The sequence below is a fragment of the Zeus faber genome (assembly GCF_960531495.2).
Source record: "Zeus faber genome assembly, chromosome: 8".
NCBI classification, from domain to species: domain Eukaryota; kingdom Metazoa; phylum Chordata; class Actinopteri; order Zeiformes; family Zeidae; genus Zeus; species Zeus faber.
This window is the reverse complement of record NC_137195.1, coordinates 4163000-4181460: the sequence shown is the minus strand read 5'-3', so window position 1 is coordinate 4181460 and position 18461 is coordinate 4163000. Positions and strand designations below refer to the sequence as shown.

Here is an 18461-nt window from a genome sequence, read left to right as displayed (position 1 = left end):
ACAGTTGAGGCAGTTTTCCAGTTCAAAGTCCATTCGTCACTTTCATTTTTTGATAAATGAAATCCAATTTTGCATTCTACCCTTTTCCACCTGTTTTATCGGACACACGTCGTACGTTCTTTTCTTTCTATGAAACAACAACAATCCAAACTTTTGAAATGCAAATGTCATCAAATTATTAGCGTTTTGAAAGAACTTACTTCCTGCTGTTTTCTAGTGTGTGTGTGAGTGTGTGTGTGTGTGTGTGTGTGTGTGTGTGTGTGTGTGTTGGTTTGTGTGTGTTGCTGTGTGCATTTGTGCGTGTGTGTGTGTGTGTGTGTGTGTGTGTGTGTGCGTGTGTGTGTGTGTGTGTGTGTGTGTGTGTTGCTGTGTATGTGGATGTTGGTGTGTGTGTGTGTGTGGTGTGTGTGTGTGTGTGTGTGTTGGTGTGTGCATGTGTGTGTTTGTTTTGTCAATGTGTGTAAGTCACATATTTGCAGATGAAAGACGTTTCAGTTTGAAGTCTCTGCTGCTTTGAAGAGCGAGGGAAGAGGAGGAGGAGAAGGATGAGGAGGAGGAGAAGGAAGGGGAGGAAGAAGAGGGGGAGGAAGAGGAGGAAGAGGAGTAGTAAGGGAGAACGAAGAGGAGGAAGAGCAGGAGGATAAGGATGAGGAAGAGGAGAAGGATGTGGAGGATGAGGTAGAGAAGGATGAGGAGGAGGAAGAGCAGGAGGAAGAGGAGGGGGGAAGGGGAGAAGGAAGAGGAGGAAAAGGAGGGGGAGGAGGAGGAGAAGGAAGATGAGGATGAAGAGGAGGAGGAGGAGGAGGAAGAGGAGGGGGGGAAGTGGAGAAGGAAGAGGAGGAAAAGGAGGGGGAGGAGGAGGAGAAGGAAGATGAGGAGGAAGAGGAGGAGGAGTAGCAGGAGGAGGAGGAGGAAGAGGAGAACGAGAAGGGGGAGGAGGAGGAGCAGGAAGATGAAGAGGATGAGGAGGAAGAGGAGGAGGAGGAGGAGGATGAGGAAGAGGAGGGGGGGAAGGGGTGAAGGAAGAGGAGGAAAAGGAGGGGGAGGAGGAGGAGAAGGAAGATGAGGAGGAAGAGGAGGAGGAGTAGCAGGAGGAGGAGGAGGAGGAGGAGGAAGAGGAGAACGAGGAGGGGGAGGAGGAGGAGCAGGAAGATGAAGAGGATGAGGAGGAAGAGGAGGAGGAGGAGAAGGAAGACGAAGAGGATGAGGAGGAAGAGGGGGGGGGGGGAGAGGAGGAGGGGGAGGGGCTTCACTGGTTCTTCCATTCTCAAGCTGCGTCGGCGCATCCACAGCACTGTGCAGTGTGTTAACAGTGCCGCCCCCTCTGGTCACATGGTGGAACTGTACTCTCTGTATTAAATCATAAATAATTTTTCTGGATCTATCGTCCTAATTTGTCGCAATGATTTGGACAAAGTTTATGTGTTTAAAGTGTTTTCTTTTCAATTGTTTCTAGTGTTAGTGGGTCATAATTAGCGCTAACGGAGCGTCCATTGTTGATCAGCACCAGCTGACTTTAGTTTCTGTTGTTGTTGTTTGAGCAGCTGCATTTTCTTGTTTCTTAATTGACAGTTAATTCCACGAATGTTTCCCAAACAGAGCAGGACGTTGGAACGGAAATGACTTCAGAGTGAATGTGTCTCAGTGTGTGTGTGTGTGTGTAAATGGATTATCAGTGTGTGTGTTTGAGTGTATATCAGTGTATGTGTGTTTGTGTGTGTGTGCGTGTGGGTGTGTTTGTTTATGTGTGTGTGTGTATGTGTGTGTGTGAGTGTATCAGTCTTTGTTTCAGTGTGTATTCCGTGTGTGTTGTGTGTCAGTGTGTGTGTGTGTGTTTGTGTGTATGTGTGTCAGTGTGTGTGTATATGTGTGTGTGTTTGTGTGTGTGTATGTGTGTGTGTGTGTGTGTGTCTGTGTCAGTGTGTTTGTGTGTGTGAGTGTATATCAGTGTGTGTGTGAGAGTGTATATCAGTGTGTGTGTGTGTGTGTGTGTGTGTCTGTGTGTGTATCAGTGTTTGTTTCAGTGTGTATCTGTGTGTGTTGTGTGTCAGTGTGTTTGTGTGTGTGTGTGTGTGCGTATGTGTGTGTGTGTGTGTGTGTGTGTGTGTGTGTGTGTGTGTGTGTGTGTGTGTGTGTTTTCTTGGCCGCTCGGTGTGTTAGCGCTTAGGGTGTTTAGCGCTGAGAGCAACAGGTTGTCGGCCCTGATGTATTACCCACGATGCACCTGGCAACACGGAGCAGAAGGAGGGAAGAGTTCACAAAGTTTCCAGACGCGGAGAACTCCAAGCGAGGCCAAACAAAATTCAACCTCAAAACGTGAAAAAAGTAAAAATAAAAGTGTAAAAAAGTGTAAAGTGTAATTGATTCATTATGAGGGAAGCCGGCGTGCGTCCATGCAGGCGTTGCATTATTAAAAAAAATGTTTATTCTAATGGTCATTAGAATGGCTGCGGCATTAAAAAACTAAAAACGATGCCCAGGCTCGTTAATATCCTATCCATCAAGATAAGTGCCTGGGACGCCATCTTTAAATCCCAACAGGACCGATCTGGCTCTTTTTGCTGCTCAACCACAACAAGCGAACCCGATGTGTTCTCTTCGTTTTTCAGGGACAGCAGGAAACAGCAGCGTGGTCCTAAAATAACTCCTGTGAGTTTCAACACTGTCAGTAAAAAAACTCAGAAACATGTAGAAATGTGTTTATTATTATCATTATTATATTTATTATTATTATTATTATTATTATGACTTTTTTTTTAACATTCATTATTTTAGAATATTTATTATTATTATTATTATTATTATTATTATTATTATTATTATATTTGTATTATTAGATTTATTGTTATTTTATTTATTTATTTATTTATTTTGATATATGTTTTCATTATATTTATTATTATTATTATTATTATTATTATTATGGCCTGCTGATAGTAAGTGACACAAGACAAGTGAAAGATTCATAGCGAAACACTGTTTTAAATGAGTGGGCAGTCTGGAGTCACGCCCGCCAAAGAGAGAATCTTGGACTCATAAACTGAAATTAATTACAGAGGAATAAATTAAAGTCCAAGGCAACAAAAAACAAAACATACCGATGCATTTGACATGATTCATATTGAAGGTGAATCTTTTCTTGTGAGAATTATATTCGCAACACGGAGCTGATTGGACTCTCCTGGCTCTGGTTTAACGTTCAGGAAGTCCTCCCTCGCTCACCGCGCATTACACCGAATGAACCAAACCTACAACGAGTCAGAAAAATGGAACGACTCCTTTTTACTGAGTGACTGGTCGACAACCGAAACTCTATAAAAGAGTCGAACCGTTCATCACTACTAAAAATCGTCACTTTCAGAGTGAAACGGGGGAATCGGCCCAATTCGTCAATGCCCCAAAACGGCAATTTTTACAACTAATTAATCCCTATTATTTTGACAGAAATAAACGTGATAATTCCATTCACAAATCTGAGCCGAACCGACTCTTCTGAGTCTCGTTCATTGTTCAGGAAGTCCTCCGTGCGCTACACCGCCTGAAACAAACAAACCAAGTGTCGGACAAATCGAACGACTTTTTTAACTCAGTGAGTCGTCGAGAAGGGACTCTCAAAAATAAGTCAAACCCCTCATCACCAGAAATAGTCGTCACTTTCAATGTGAAACTTTTTCTGATGAACACGGAGAGGCTGTTCTGTTCGGAACCGATGCATTAGAGGAAGCGCTGCAGCCTTGTGATTTTGATCTTGCAACACACGACTCCTCATTCCCATGATTGATGTATTTGAAGTGGAATTAGAAAGCTGGCTCCAGACAGCCTCACCCTCCGACTTCAACTGCTGCACCTATCGGTTGCACCCGTGCAAGGAAACACCGGGGAAATCCGCTCCGTCTGACGGGTGGAAACCACGCCCAGGTGGCGCCTTTGGATAAACTGACGACATATCGCAGAGCTCTGAAGCCCCGCCCACTGCTGCACAGAGCGGAGCGGCTCGCTGTCGCTCCTTCATTCAAAGTCCATTGATATCGCACACGAGTGTCCAAAAGTGTCCAAAGTGCACCGAGTTGGACGCCGCCCGTCCCTGGGTCCCCAGCGACACACCTGGCGAGTGTGAAGTAGATCGGATGAGCGGCGGACAGACAGACAGACAGACAGACAGGGACAGACAGACAGACAGACGGACAGACAGACAGACGGACAGAGATTCCTTCCTCGTGAGACGTTCATGGTGCACCTGGTGAGCGCTCACCGCCGGCGGAGACCATCTGCTGTTCCATCACGTTTACTTTTCCACATCCTCACATTGTGCTATACACACACACACACACACACACACACACACACACACACACACACACACACACACACACACACACACACACACACTTCCTGGACGGTACTTGTTTGTCTTTCCAACAAAGTTAACAACGCCAACAACATGCCAAGGTGTGTCGTCCGACTCTGCAGCTTAATTACAGAGCGGCTTGTTCTCAGGAAGCGACGGAGGAGAAGCCACGACCTTCAGGCGTCTCGGTTCTGCTGATCCAGCAGTGGATCCTCCCGCCGTTCCCACAGCTGCCGCACCCTCCCAACGCAAAGCTTCAGTCAAGACCTAAAAACCTGCACGGTCTGTCCCGCGTGTGGCTGATTCGCCGCCACTGGTCTGGTGACGAAAGGTTCGGCTCTTTTTGGGAGAGTCGGTTCTCGACGAGTGGCTCGTTAAAAAGAGTCGTTTTTTTTTCTGACCTGCTCTGACTGTTTGCTCGGTGCAGTCCGTCTGACGCAGCGCGTGCGAGGGAGGAGCCTGTGAACGACGAAGTCGGGAGTCAGAAGAGTCGGTTCGCCATGTGAATGAAATTCTCACAGGAATCATTCAATTCGGTCAAAAATATTCATTCGGGTGCAATGCAGGAAGGGAGTGTGAAGGGCGTCATAGTCTATATTGAATCACGCCAAATGCCTTGAACCTTTTTTCCACCTGCATTTAACCCTCAGTTTTCACGCACGTGTGACTGGCGGCTCACGGCCCCTTTCGTTCGACAATCCAGATCCCGGCTCGGTCAAGGCCTGTGCGTCCGGCCACAGTCACCGGGTCGTGAACGAACAAACAAACAGCAAACAAATAAAAACTTGTTGATTCAAAACGACCGACTCCTGAATCACTTGGTTTCAGGAACGGTTTGTTCGTCGCGACCAAATCGTTTGCGGATCGTCCTTCCATCCCGACGCAGGGCGTGGTCGGAGGCCGGCGTTCTGCTCCGGTCATGTTTACAGAGGTCCATGCTCTAAAACGTATCTGACCATATTGTTGTTGCTCTCGTGGTGCAATCGATGGCCTTCCACAGAGCAGAGTGGTTATTGATACCATCCCTCGCCGCGCTAAGTGGGAGATCTGCTCTAATTAACTGGAAACGAAGCGCTGCAGCAAGCCAGCTAATCCCCGCGTGTTGCGTGGCTCACTGACAGTGAGTGGGGACAGCGGGTGGGGGTCGGGCGTGGGGCGATCCCGGTCGCTGGTCCGCCAGGCGGGGAGGCCCCTGGATCCCCTGGCGTCACCGGGCTCCAGGTGTCGGACTCGCGAACGATTCGGCCGCGGCGAACAAAGCTTTCAAACGACACGTGAGTTTGGGGTCGCTCCGCTGTTTGTTGGGGCCGAACCCGAGGGGCTCGAGTCCCGACTCGCTCGCAAACAGAGTTGAGAGTCACGATTCGTACGGAATGTGACTGAATTACACTTTGCATTCCACCGAAATAAATCATTTTGACAGAATTAAATTATTCTTGTGAGAATTCCTTTCCCAGCTTGGAGACGAACCGGCCGTGAAATGGCCGATGGAGTCGTGTGACCCCCGGGAGGCGTTATTGAAGGATATTGAAGGATCTGAGGTGTAGATGGCTCCAAACCACGTCACGGCGTGGAAATGGAAAGAGCGTTGATCGTGTCAATTGTGCAGAAGCCAAGACCTGAATCCAGGCGCGGCTTGGGTTTGGTTGCGTGGGGCGGTGTTTGTGAATCACTGCCCTCGTTTGTTTTGCTTTCCCTTTACTCCTCCAGGTCCAGTTCTCCGGCACAGTTATTCAAATTGATTGGTTTTGTCCGCGGTGAATGTGAAACTGGGCGCGGCGCTAAGGGAGCCGCTCTGAAAAACGACTCCACAAATGAAGGTTGAACAGCGGAAGGAGCGGAGCGGTGTCTTGTCGAGACGCGTCTCCACCCAAACTACCGGGACCTTCAGTCCCGTGAGTCCCTCTGACGTATGAAGAAGCAACGTCTGCTTTCAAACGTTGTTTTGCGACCGCGGGACAAACTGCTGCACTCCGGTCCAGGAGGTGGTGCTAATGCAGAAGACTACACCAACAAGAAGGATGGATCAAGAAAAACAACCAAAGTGATGAACTGGACTATTACTTTGGTTGTCCGTCTTTATCCATTTTGTTGTATTTACAGTGAAAAACAATATTCACTCTCACACTCAAAATTATATTATTAAGTTTGAAACATAGTTGAAAACGCTCAATGTCAGGTCCTCCACCTGCTGCCTGGACCCCCTCCCTACTGCGATTTTAAGATTCTGCTACTTGTATATAAAGCTCTAAATGGCCTTGCACCTCAGTATATAAAAGAAATGCTAATTATACACGACCCAGCAAGAACTCTCAGGTCCACAGGCAGTGGTCTTTTAACCGTCCCTCGTACCAACTCTAAAGCAGCAGAAGCTGCTTATGTATCTATGCCCCAAGTAAATGGAACAACCTACCGAGGGACCCGAGAGAGGCCCCCACACTGAATACTTTTAAAGGCAGGTTAAAAACCTTGCTGTTCGCTACAGTCTATGACTGACGTCTGTCTGTCTGTCTGTCTGTCTGTCTGTCTGTCTGTCTGTCTGTCTGTGTTGCTGGTGCTCTGGCTGCTGCTAACCTTAAACCTAAACTTAACCCTCGCATACCTTATGGCTAAAATTAAGCATCTCTAACCCAATACCCTAACTTAAAGATCTCTATCCGTATACCTCAACTTAATCGTCTCTAACCTGAGTGACTCCGGTTCCGGTGAGAGCTACCACACCTGGTTCCGGTGAGAGCTACCACACCTGGTTCCGGTGAGAGCTACCACACCTGGTTCCGGTGAGAGCTACCACACCTGGTTCCGGTGACGTCTTTGCGTGTGCGTTGCTGTCTCTTTTGCTGTTGTTTTTTGTTATTGCTGCTGCTGGAGTTGATGTTGCTGCTGCTGCTGTTGTTGTTGTTTTGTGGCTGCTGCTGCTATTTCTGTTGCTGTTGTTGTTGTTTCTGTTGTGATATTACAGTGAGAGGATCATAAGAAGGGTGTGTTTTCGGAGAGAGATAGTCAAAAGGATCTCCCTCCCGAGGTCAGAATGAAAAACTTGACCCGTAATTTAGGGACGCTAATTAAAGGACCGTGACTGGATTAAGATGAGATGGTGCACACAGTTGAAATTTACGTTTCCGGTGAGGGCTTCCGGGTGCTACTTCGTTGAGATGAGACAGTACACACTGTTGATTCAATACAGATGAGGAGATTTCTGGTTCCGGTGAGAGCTACCACTTCCGGTCCCGGTGACGTCTTTGCTTGTGCGCTGTTGCTGCTACTGTTACTGCTGCTGTTGCTGCTGTTTTTGTTGCTGCTGTTGTCTGCTGCTGGTATTGTCACTGCTGGTGCTGTTGTTGGTGCCGCTAACCTTATACCTTAACTGGGGTTGTCGTTGCTGATGCTTACATTATACCTAAACTTAACCCTCGCTTACCTTTTACCTCAACTTAACGTTACCTTATACCTCGACTTTACCATCTCTAACCTGAGTGACCTTTCCGGTTCCGGTGAGAGCTATCACTTCCGGTTCCGGTGACTTCTTTGCGTGTGCGTTGCTGCTGCTATTTTTTTTTGTTGTTTTGCTGTTGTTGCTGCTGGTGTCGATGTTGCTGCTGCCGTTGTTGTTGTTTCTGGGGCTGTTGTTGCCGCTGTTGTTGTTTTCTGTCGCTGTTGTTGCCACTGTTGTTGGAGTCGCTTTTATTGTTGTTTTTGTTGTCTATGTTGTTGCTTTTGTTGTGCTGTTGTTTCAGGGGCATTCTTTTGTAATGACTGGCTGACAACTTCATTCTCTCTTTCTTTTTGGTGTTTCTTTGTAAAGCGCATTGTGTTGCCCTGGTCTGAAATGCGCTCTATAAATAAAGTGTGACTTGACTTGACTTGACATGTTCAATTTCTCCCGTTTAAAACAAACTAGACTTTGTAGAGGAGACTGCCTCTCTCAACAAACGTCGTATTTGTTTACGAGCGCTCCGACAGGAAGGACGAGCGGCCGGGCAGCGGCCACCTTTGCTTCCTGTACGTGGTACAGTATCAGCAACACAGCGCCACGCAGCGTCAGCCAATCCCTGTGCTCCACGGTCGAACACAGCAGCGTCCGTCCTGCCTCTGCTTTTCACTGCGGCTCTGCGTCCACATTTATGGAATTATGACTTTTAAAAGTAACAGCGTCAGTAAAACTCTTTTTCACCACCATGGTTCAATTTTCCAATTAGTCCGCGGTTTACGTGTGAGCCCAACCGCGGGAGGCGACCCGTATGGATCATCTACTTATGTTCTGTTACACCACTGGGGACCGGCGTCTGAGGCTGGAGGCTTCAAACACAGAAAAAAACAAAAACAAATTGCTCTTTTGTTTTGTCGTTGGGAGGAGAAGCAACGTGTGGCCTCCATCCTGGCGATTAAGAATAGATGTGATCAGCGGCAGCGGCATTTTATCTCCTCCTCAAGGGATTAAAATAAATCCTTTTAAGGTCCAACCATGTCTATCCATAGTCACATTCCTGTCACTGTTTTTGTAACTTATTATTATTATTATTATTATTGTTATTATTATTATAACAACTTTTTTTTACATTTAATGTCGATTTTAAAACCCACTCCATAAATGAAGGTTAAACAACAGTAAAAAGCTGAATGATGTTCTGTTGGATGTTAGTTAGTGTTAGTGCGGAGGCTCTGATCCGTGGCCGATGCAACTTCCATCAAGTTTTTCTTTGGCTTATTTGTCTTTATGGTGCTTTACGCAACAGACACATGCAACTCATGTTCCAGTTCCCTTCGACTTCCTTCCACGTTCCATCCCATTTCCATCCCAGTCCCATCCCAGTTGATTCCCAGTCCCATCCCAGTCTTATCCCAGTCCCATCCCAGTTCCATCCCGGCCCCATCCCAGTTCCATCACACTTCCATCCCAGTTTCATCCAAGTTCATTCCCAGTCCCATCCTATTTCCATCCCAGTCCCATCCCAGTTTATTCCCAGTTCCATCCCAGTCCCATCCCAGTTCCATCCCAGTCCCACCCCTCTTCCATCCCATTTAATGCCAGTCCCATCCCAGTCCCATCCCAGTTCCATCCCAGTCCCAGGTCAGTTCTATCCCAGTCTCATCCCAGTCCCATCCCAGTTCTATCCCAGTCCCATCCCGGGTCCATCCCAGTGCCATCCCAGTCCCATCCCAGTCTACAGAGCTGCTGATGGGGTCTGAACAAGGCTTTAGAAGCATTAAACCCTGGCTGAGCTCAGAGCGGCTCCTCTGGCTGTGGTCTCCTCTGCGACTCATCAGTGATCAATACACGGCTCTTTCTGGATCATCATCTCACGCCTGCACCGCCGCTGCCGTTCATTTCTTTACTTTATTTCTGTTTCATGTCACGGCGAATTGTTTATAGGGACCGGCGACTGAGGCTGGAGGCTTTAAACACAGAAGAAAACCCAAAACACAGAAAATCAAATCAAATTGCTCTTTTGTTTTGTCGTTGGGAGGAGAAGCAACGTGTGGCCTCCATCCTGGCGATTTAGAAGAGACGTGATCAGCGGCAGCGGCATTTTATCTCCTCCTCAAGGGATTAAAATAAATCCTTTTAAGGTCCAACCATGTCTATCCATAGTCACATTCCTGTCACTGTTTTTGTTACTTATTATTGTTATTATTATTATTATTATTATTATTATTATTATTATTATTATTTATTTTTTATTTTTTATTTGTATTACTTTTATTATTAGAGGCCTGTACCTTCTCACCTGGTAGATGTCTGTGGATCCGTTTGATTCCTATTTAATCTCTTTGGACCCCATTACTTTGCCGGATTATTAAATAATATGAAAAACAGTAATCCACCAAAACTCGTGACCACGTCGAGTCGAGTGCACTCGAATGTAAGTGATGTGTTCAAGATCCAGAGTCGGAAAAATAAAAACCGTGATATGGTAATTACTCACATAAATACCTCAACGCTTTTCGTATTTCACGGAAACATAACTTATTGAATATGTACTGCCAGGAAAAAAGTCACCACTCAAATGACATGAATTGGATTGCCTTCATAAATCTCTGTAAATAAGTAAACCTGTGTACATATGTCATAATTGACGCACGCGAGGACTAGTTCAAATTGTCCTACTCGTTTTTGTTCCTTTGCTTCCGTTCAGTTGGTGAAACAAGAGTCTGAAGAAGGTTCTCCGGTTCCGCCCTGAGTTGTGAGTGGAATTCTCACAGGAGTAATTTAATTCTGTCAAAATGATTACCCCAATTCCTCTACTCTCACCACATTCATTGTTATCCTTAGTAATCATTTTCTGTTCGCGAGTCGAAGATTCACTCATTCGTTCTCTTTTCGGATGTGCATGGAGAGTGGAGTCTCAATTGAATGCCCGTGTGTCTGGCTGCCGACAACAAACAAACGATTTCTGCTGTCGTGACTCGAAACTCCTGAATCATTTAAGAGATTGTTTCGGGACGAACGAATCGTTTGCGAGTCTTGCATCACTATTGCAGTGACGCTGCAGGGACCAGAGCTTCCCTTGCGCTTGGGCTCAACACACTCCGTCCTCTCTGGTGAATTTGAATTTGAATTGTATTTTTCGGGGGGGATTTGGCAAGCAAACCCCCTCCACATTAATATCTTAATAGACTCCGGAACTTGTGGGAAAGCATCTGGAAGGTTAAAGCGTTGCCGGGCGGATTTCTGCTGTCGGCCATGTTGTCTCTGCACCATCTGCTTCCTTGTTTTTTTGAGGCATCTCTTCACAGACTCCGACCTTCCTGCTTTTCACGCCATTCGACCCAAAATACCGTAATTCCGCAATCAGGCCATCAGTAACCGTTATGAAAAATAAAACCAGAAAAGATGGATGGATGGAGTTTAAAATAAAACCTGACGCATTTGAAATTTTGGAGCTTTTCATTCTACTGAAAAATACGTTTTCATCTGTTCTTCCCACCTTCACCCTTCATCCTCCGTTCAGAGATACAGGTTATTCTACTGTGAGCGGAATTACCTCAACACCAGCTTTATACCAACACCAGCTTTACACCATAACCAAAATCGTGTTTTGAATGCCGCTGCAGATATTTCTTGCAAAAAAACCTTTTTTTTTAAAGTGGGAATTGAAAAAGCTGCTCTCCTTTTTGTTGTTGTTGTCGTTGTTGTTGTTGTTGTTGTTGTTGTTGTTGTTGTTGTTTTTTAATGCCGTCTGTCCAGATTTTTTCGTCATGCTTTAAATTGAGAGGGACCGAGGACCCAGCATTCACCTGAACAGTGATTTTTCTCCTGTTAAGACAAAAGTTGGAGCGTCATGTTCCTCTGAGCAAAGATAATCCAATTTCAAACCATTAAGCCCGGCAACCATTCTGAGCCATTGTTTACTACTGGCCCTAAAATAATAAACATACTTATTGTAAGTTGTTTATGAAATACGTTGTCATTGTCGTTAAATGACGTTATGTAATGTAAAGTGTGTTGCATGCATGGATGGCCATTAGGAGGCAATGACAGAGAGGGTTAATTATTTGGGGTTAGGATGTAGACTGAATTAGTGATGAAAAGTTTGGTTCTTTTTGGAGATTGGACTCGTTACGAGTGACCCAGTCAAAAGATTTGTTCAGTTTTCCGACTCTTTGTTCGTTTGATTGAGTCGGCGTAACGATTCAGAAGAGTCGGTTCGGCTCTGACTTGTGAATGGAATTTCTCCGGTTGATCTCTCAGTTGATCGCCCGTGTGCTCGGCTGCAGTTACAAAGTTACGAATCGCAAACAAAACGGAGGAACGAACAAACGGCTGCGTTTGCCGGAGTGACTCCAGACTCCTGAATCATTTAAAAGATTAGTTCACCACGACCGAATCGCTTGCGAGTCTTGCATCAATCACCGTCGCAGTGCCGCCGCAGGGACCAGACCCTCCCACGCGGTTGAGTTCAACACACTCCGTCCTCTCTGGTGAATACTCTGTTTAAGTTATTTATTTTTTGCCCAGTGACTCCAGACTCCCCGGTCATTTAAAAGATTTGTTGGCCGCGAGCAAACCGTTCGTGAGTCTTTCACCTCAACACTGATTTCACAGCCTCTAGAATATGAAATATTTCAGTATAGGGGTTTGTATAGTAAATCATATAAAAAAAAAAAATACTCCCCTTTTGTTATCCAATGGATTATCCATGTTGGCAGTGTTATATCAATATTAATGTGACGTTTGTATTCAGTAAATTATTATATTACTTAACCCTTGAAATGAAGCCCATAATGTTAAGGGTCAAATTCACCCGCGCAGTTGGACTTGAAACAACTTAAGAATGACTATAAAACTTTAATATGGCTTTTGAAATATTCAGAAAGAAGAGATACATAAATATTTCATTTCAAGCGCCACATCCAACAACATATTTCATATTTAACACTCGTCACATTGTGACAACGGCCCCATTAATAATCGGGAGCCATCAGCGGGTGTGTCCCGAAAGCTCAGTTTAGTTTATTATGATGTTGTCCTCAGCGTCACACTCTGTGCAGATCCTATTATTCCCCAAATCACAAAAGAAAAACAGAAACAGAAAATAAAACCTCCCTGTCAGTTATTCTTATGTCAGAGTGGATTACATGGAGGCGGTTTGGGGGATCCAATTAGGACGTAATGCAGCCGCCGATTAAAAACAATCACCTCGGCTGAGAAGAGAACCCCGCGGACTCAGTGTTTGTGTTGATGACGATGACTGATTTTTTTTCTACTGGTTTTCCAGTCTAGCGTTTACCTGCGGGCGTTTTTTTTTTTTTTCCTTCCATCCAACGCAGTTTAATTTGACTCCTTAAATGCAATATGAAGTTGGAGCTAAATGTTTTCACATCTCTTTTGTTCACAGATGTTGGAACATAATAGAACAACAATACGGCACCGTGACTCAGCGGCACGCAGAATGAATAACAGTGTGATAGGGAACCGAGCTGCAGTGAATATTAACAGGTAGCGTGTACCCAGTCACAGAGGAATTGAGGCGCCATTTATTAGGGGTCCATCCCGGGGGGCGGGAACCCTATTGTTTGTGTTATTCTTCCTCGCCATAATCACCGGTCAAAGTGCCTGGAGCTCAAAAACCATCAAACACACGCACATGTATAAATTCAATTTGTATCCGGGGCAGTCCACACATGCTGTGGTCCAAGTTTGATCCACATCGGACTATATCTGGAGGAGGAGTTAGTAAAAAAAAATGTTTTACTGGGACGGAACCTGAAGTAAGCTTTGTGACGCCCCTCATCCAATTTGTGGTTTATGTGCAGCTTGTGGTTCTGGGGAGGTTTTGCATGGGACAAGGTGCTGCGCTCCAGACTCCGGTGTGTATTGGTTGCTCCGCGCCGGGTCGAGACGAGAGGGAGCAGCGAGTGATGCTGCGTTCCATGGGAGCTCGGAAAATTAAAATTTTCAGAAGTGATCTGGTGTTGCATGGGAGCTTGGAAAACTGCAATTCGTGCCATTGACAGTTACACGAGTGCATTAGATTGGCTGGTGGCGGCCATTTTGAGAAATCTGTTGTTGTTTGGTCAATTGATCCCATTATTGTCATTGGTGCAATTGGTGAAACTAACCTGGACCCTTGCTGCTTGCAGCTATATTTATTTTATTTTTCTATTTGTTATTTGTGTATTATAATTAATATATTGTTATTTTTTTTTATTATTATGTACTATTTATTTATTGATGCTTGTATTGTTTTTATCATATTTATGTATTGTTATTATTGTTATTATTTGTTTTATATATTATTATTTATTTTTATTATTATTATTTTATTTTGAATAATTTGATTATTCTTTTTATAATTATTATTTTATTTTAGCATTTATTTTCGTTTTTAGATAATTTTTACGCATCATTTTTTATTAATTATTTTTTTTGCCTCCTTTTCTTCGCTCACCAACACCCGTCACAGTGACACAGGGAATCGATCCCAGAATATTTTCCTCCCTCTCTCCCGTCCCCCGATCTATTGCTGCACTTTATTCCAGTTTTTCATCAGGTGACATCTCTGTGATGTTTAATTTAGCCGCCCCTCGCTGCCGGGCGCGAAGTGTCTGCGGCGTTGTTTACCTGCCGCCGTTTATTTAGCGATAACCGCGCACTTGTCTTTAATCCAGTGGTAATCAATAAGCCATCACTGACATCGCTCTAGGCCGCTCCGTTTTAATCACAGCCGTCGCTTTTTCGCCACCGGCCCCCGTGACCGCCGCTCTGTCTGTGTTTTCCAGATGATGAAGTTTGCGTGGGAGAACTACAAGCGCTACGCCTGGGGCAAGAACGAGCTCCGCCCCCTGACGAGGAACGGACACATCGGAAACATGTTCGGTGAGTGCATCGCCGGGGTCTCGCGCGGTTTGGGGAGCCCGGAGACCAGCGTTTCTCCGACACCAATCCCACTTGAGCGTTAGGAAACTAGCACTTGTGTTGCAAGATCAAAACCAGAACCAGCTTCGCATCGATAGTGACGGCTGTTCCTCGTGGAACGCTCGGTTTGACTTATTTTTGAGAGTCGCTTCTCGACGGTTTGTTCGTTTCGGGCGGTGTAGCGCACGGAGGACTCCCTGAACCACGAACGAGGCCCCGAAGAGTCGGTTCGGCTCAGAGTTGTGAATGGAATTATCACATTTAATTCTGTCAAAATGACTGTAGATTATTGCTTTGAAAGAAATTGCCATTTTGGGCGTCGCCGATGTGCGCCAACAGCCCCCCCTGCCTCGCCCCCCTACGCCAAAGCGGTTTCAAATTATTTCAGAGGCGAGTTGCGGAAAATAGAGCGTGACACCTTGAGATATTTGGAAGAAAACCGGGCCGCGCCGCAGCCTCCGAGGTAGAGCGGTCGTCCGACAGCTGGAGGGTTTGGTGGTTCGATCCCCGGCTCATTTGCCCAGGTGCCCCTGGGACACCTCAGCCCTGAGAGCTCCCGGGCGGCCAGTCGCCTCCTTGCACGGTGGACGACGCCGTCGCTGTGCGAGCGGGCGACTTGGCGGAACATGGACTCTGAGCGGCCTCGGCGGGAAGGGGTCTCGTAGACGCCCCCTTGCCCAGCGCCGCGTCTTTGAGGAAGACACAAACGGGGCTTTAGATAGTTCTTCAATCTTCACAGAACACAAAATCGGGTCGTTGGCATGTGAAAACGGCATCTCTGACTTTGCAGTTGCCACATCCGAGTGGACATTTAGGCGTAGCCCCGCTGACTGGACCGGGGAGTACCCGCGACGCGGTGCCGAACCGGCTCTGTGAACGATCCGAGCGCCCGTGTCTTTCAAGTAACATCCGATCCCCGCAACGCGACACAAACGCACCATCCAAGGCACAGAACTCCGCCGTGACTTCAACCTTCCCTCGTGCCCCCACGTTGGGTTTGAAGCTCACCCCGCCCGCGGCACACCGCCGCCTCCAGCTCCACCTTCTCTGGGATTTCGCCCCCGGTCGGCCAGACGGTTCCTAATCACCCGGTCTGGATGTTTGAAGGACGTGGCGCCGGGGACCCAGTGGTGTTCAGAAGGGAAATCACCCCGTGACGAGTGTGTTCGGCCACGCGCGAGCGCTTTTGGGACCTTTGATGCCGCCGCGGCGCCTTAGAGGCTCCCGGTGGGAGGTGCGTGCTGAACTTTGCCGCCGTCACGTTGTCGGGACGCTCCGACGGCCTCGACCCGGACGCCCCGGCGCCGTGGTGTTCGACAGGTTCGGTGACCATGACGAGTCCTCTCAACGGGGTTCATCTCCATGAAACATGAAACCGCGTTTGAGCAGGGGATGCGGGCCGCGTCACGTGGTTGTTTTTTTGGGCCGTTTCTCCAGGGGGGACGACGTCTCTGGAGGAAATAGTGAGACAGAAAACCCGGTGAGATTTACAGGAAAACCAGCGGCAACAACTGCACCCGCTCCTTCTCCTCCGAGTGGAGACGTTGTGCAGAGGCGATCACCAGAGGAAGAACAAAAAAAAAAAAGGAAGAAGAAGAAGAAGAAGAAGAAGAAGAAGAAGAAGCCCGTCGCTTCGTCTCCAGCAGCTCGTTAAGAGGAAGGGTGGCCAGAGTCACACCGCTTTGTGTCTCCTCGTTCTCCTCCTCTGCGGCCATCACGGGGGGAGCCTCGGCACTCGGCGGCGGCGCCTCGCTAATTGACGACGGATCCATCGGGGGGGGTCCTTGGGTCTCCGGCAACGGAGGTGAAATCCACCCGCAGAAGCTCCTCATAAAAGGCGGCTCAGGCCTTAACAAGCGCCCGACGGACGGACGGCGGCGCTTGGCCTCCCCCGCCTCCGTCTTGTTCCTCTGGGGGATTCGGGGATTGTTGTCGGGCCGCCGGTGACGCCGGGAGCTCTCAGACGTTCCATCCGCTTGGCTCCGGCGTTCCGGACCCGGGACGAGACGTTCGACCGCGGGAGCTTCCGTCCCGGCCCCCGAAAAGCATCCCCGGCGCTCGGGGAGGTTCTCCCACGTCTCTAACCTTTTTTTTGGGGGAGGGGGGCGTCTTTGGGCGTCGTCTCTTTATCTTGGGTCGTGACAGCAGGTACCCGCCGCCAGGAGACACACCCCCAGATGACACACCCCCCCGACGACACCTTGGTCAGTTCCCAATCTTACATTCCGCTCCTTCATTTCGGCAGTTCCCCTTCAACAGGCGAAGCGGGGCTGCTCCGCCGCTCGGCCGACCTTCACGTCACCCGCTCTGAGGAGCGTCACCCTGGACATGTGACTCCACCCAAAATGGGACTTGGCTCCACATCCACCCGTGTAGCGACGCTGTCGTGAAGATTCAGCCTCTTTTTTTCCAGTGACTTCCACAAAGGCTCAAACGACGCTTCTGACTCGAAGGCGGAAACGTCCCCGAGTACACACTGTAGAAAGGATTTTTACACATTTAAGGAAAAAAAAATACATGAAGTATACAGAATACACAGTATAAAAGTGTGATTCTATGCACTGGATGAATTATAGGTATTCTGATTTAAGAGATAATTGAAAAATGAAAAATAGTTATTGTTATTACTAAAAATGAGCAACAACACTGTAATAAATAAATAATTAATTTCGATCACTTAACGATCAAATCCTCTCCAACTATAGTCGGGTGCTGCCTGCGTAAGGGAAGAAGCGTTTCAAGGACAGACGTGGGTAGGAGACGGTGAAACTGGACAGGCTGCTGACCTCAGGGACCTCCACCCTCCAGACGATCGTTCGAAACTGAAGCTTTGTCCCGAGGTGGAGCAAACTCAAATCAGAAATCAATACGTGATGAACGGAAACACACTGCTGCTGCAGTGACAGTGACCTCACCGATGCACGGAGTATTCAACTTGTTTACAGTGTCAGAGAGAGAGAGAGGGAGGGAGGGAGGGAGGGAGGGAGGGAGAGAGAGAGAGAGAGAGAGAGAGAGAGAGAGAGAGAGAGAGAGAGAGAGAGAGAGAGAGAGAGAGAGAGAGAGAGAGAGAGAGAGAGAGAGAGAGAGAGAGAGAGAGAGAGAGAGAGAGAGAGGGAGGGAGAGAGAGAGAGAGAGAGAGAGAGAGAGAGAGAGAGAGAGGGAGAGAGAGAGAGAGAGAGAGGGAGGGAGGGAGAGAGAGAGGGAGAGAGAGAGAGGGCGAGAGAGAGGGAGAGAGGGAGGGAGAGAGGGAGAGAGAGAGGGAGAGAGAGAGAGAGAGGGAGATAGAGAGAGAGAGAGGGCGAGAGAGAGGGAGAGAGGGAGGGAGGGAGGGAGGGAGGGAGGGAGTGAGGGAGAGAGAGAGAGGGAGAGAGAGAGAGAGAGAGGGCGAGAGAGAGGGAGAGAGGGAGGGAGAGAGAGAGGGAGGGAGAGAGGGAGGGAGAGAGAGAGGGAGGGAGAGAGGGAGGGAGGGAGAGAGAGAGAGAGAGGGAGAGACGGAGGGAGGGAGAGAGGGAGGGAGTGAGGGAGACAGAGAGAGGGGGAGGGAGAGAGAGGGGAGAGGAGAAGGGCGAGGGAGAGGAGAGAGGAGGGCGAGGGAGAGAAAGACAGAGAGGGGGAGGGAGAGAGGGGGGAGAGATGGAAAGAGAGGGATGGAGAGAGCAAGAGAGAGAGAGAAAGATGGAGAGAGAGAGATGGAGAGGGAGAGAGATGGAGAGGGAGATGGAGAGAGAGAGAGAGAGAGAGAGGAAGACAGAG

The 18461-nt window shown here is 47.7% G+C and overlaps 1 protein-coding gene across 1 annotated transcript in view; it reads left to right on the top strand.

Moving 5' to 3' along the window:
- Window positions 1-14572: 14572 nt before the first annotated feature.
- Window positions 14573-18461, top strand: part of LOC307234007 (mannosyl-oligosaccharide 1,2-alpha-mannosidase IC) — a gene marked incomplete at its 5' end in the record, with an annotated part of 131564 nt that continues 127675 nt past the window's right edge. Inside the window, one exon of the mRNA XM_080005538.1 lies at window positions 14573-14669. Within this exon, the coding sequence (XP_079861664.1) occupies window positions 14573-14669 (97 nt within the window). The remainder of the gene's footprint in view (window positions 14670-18461) is intronic.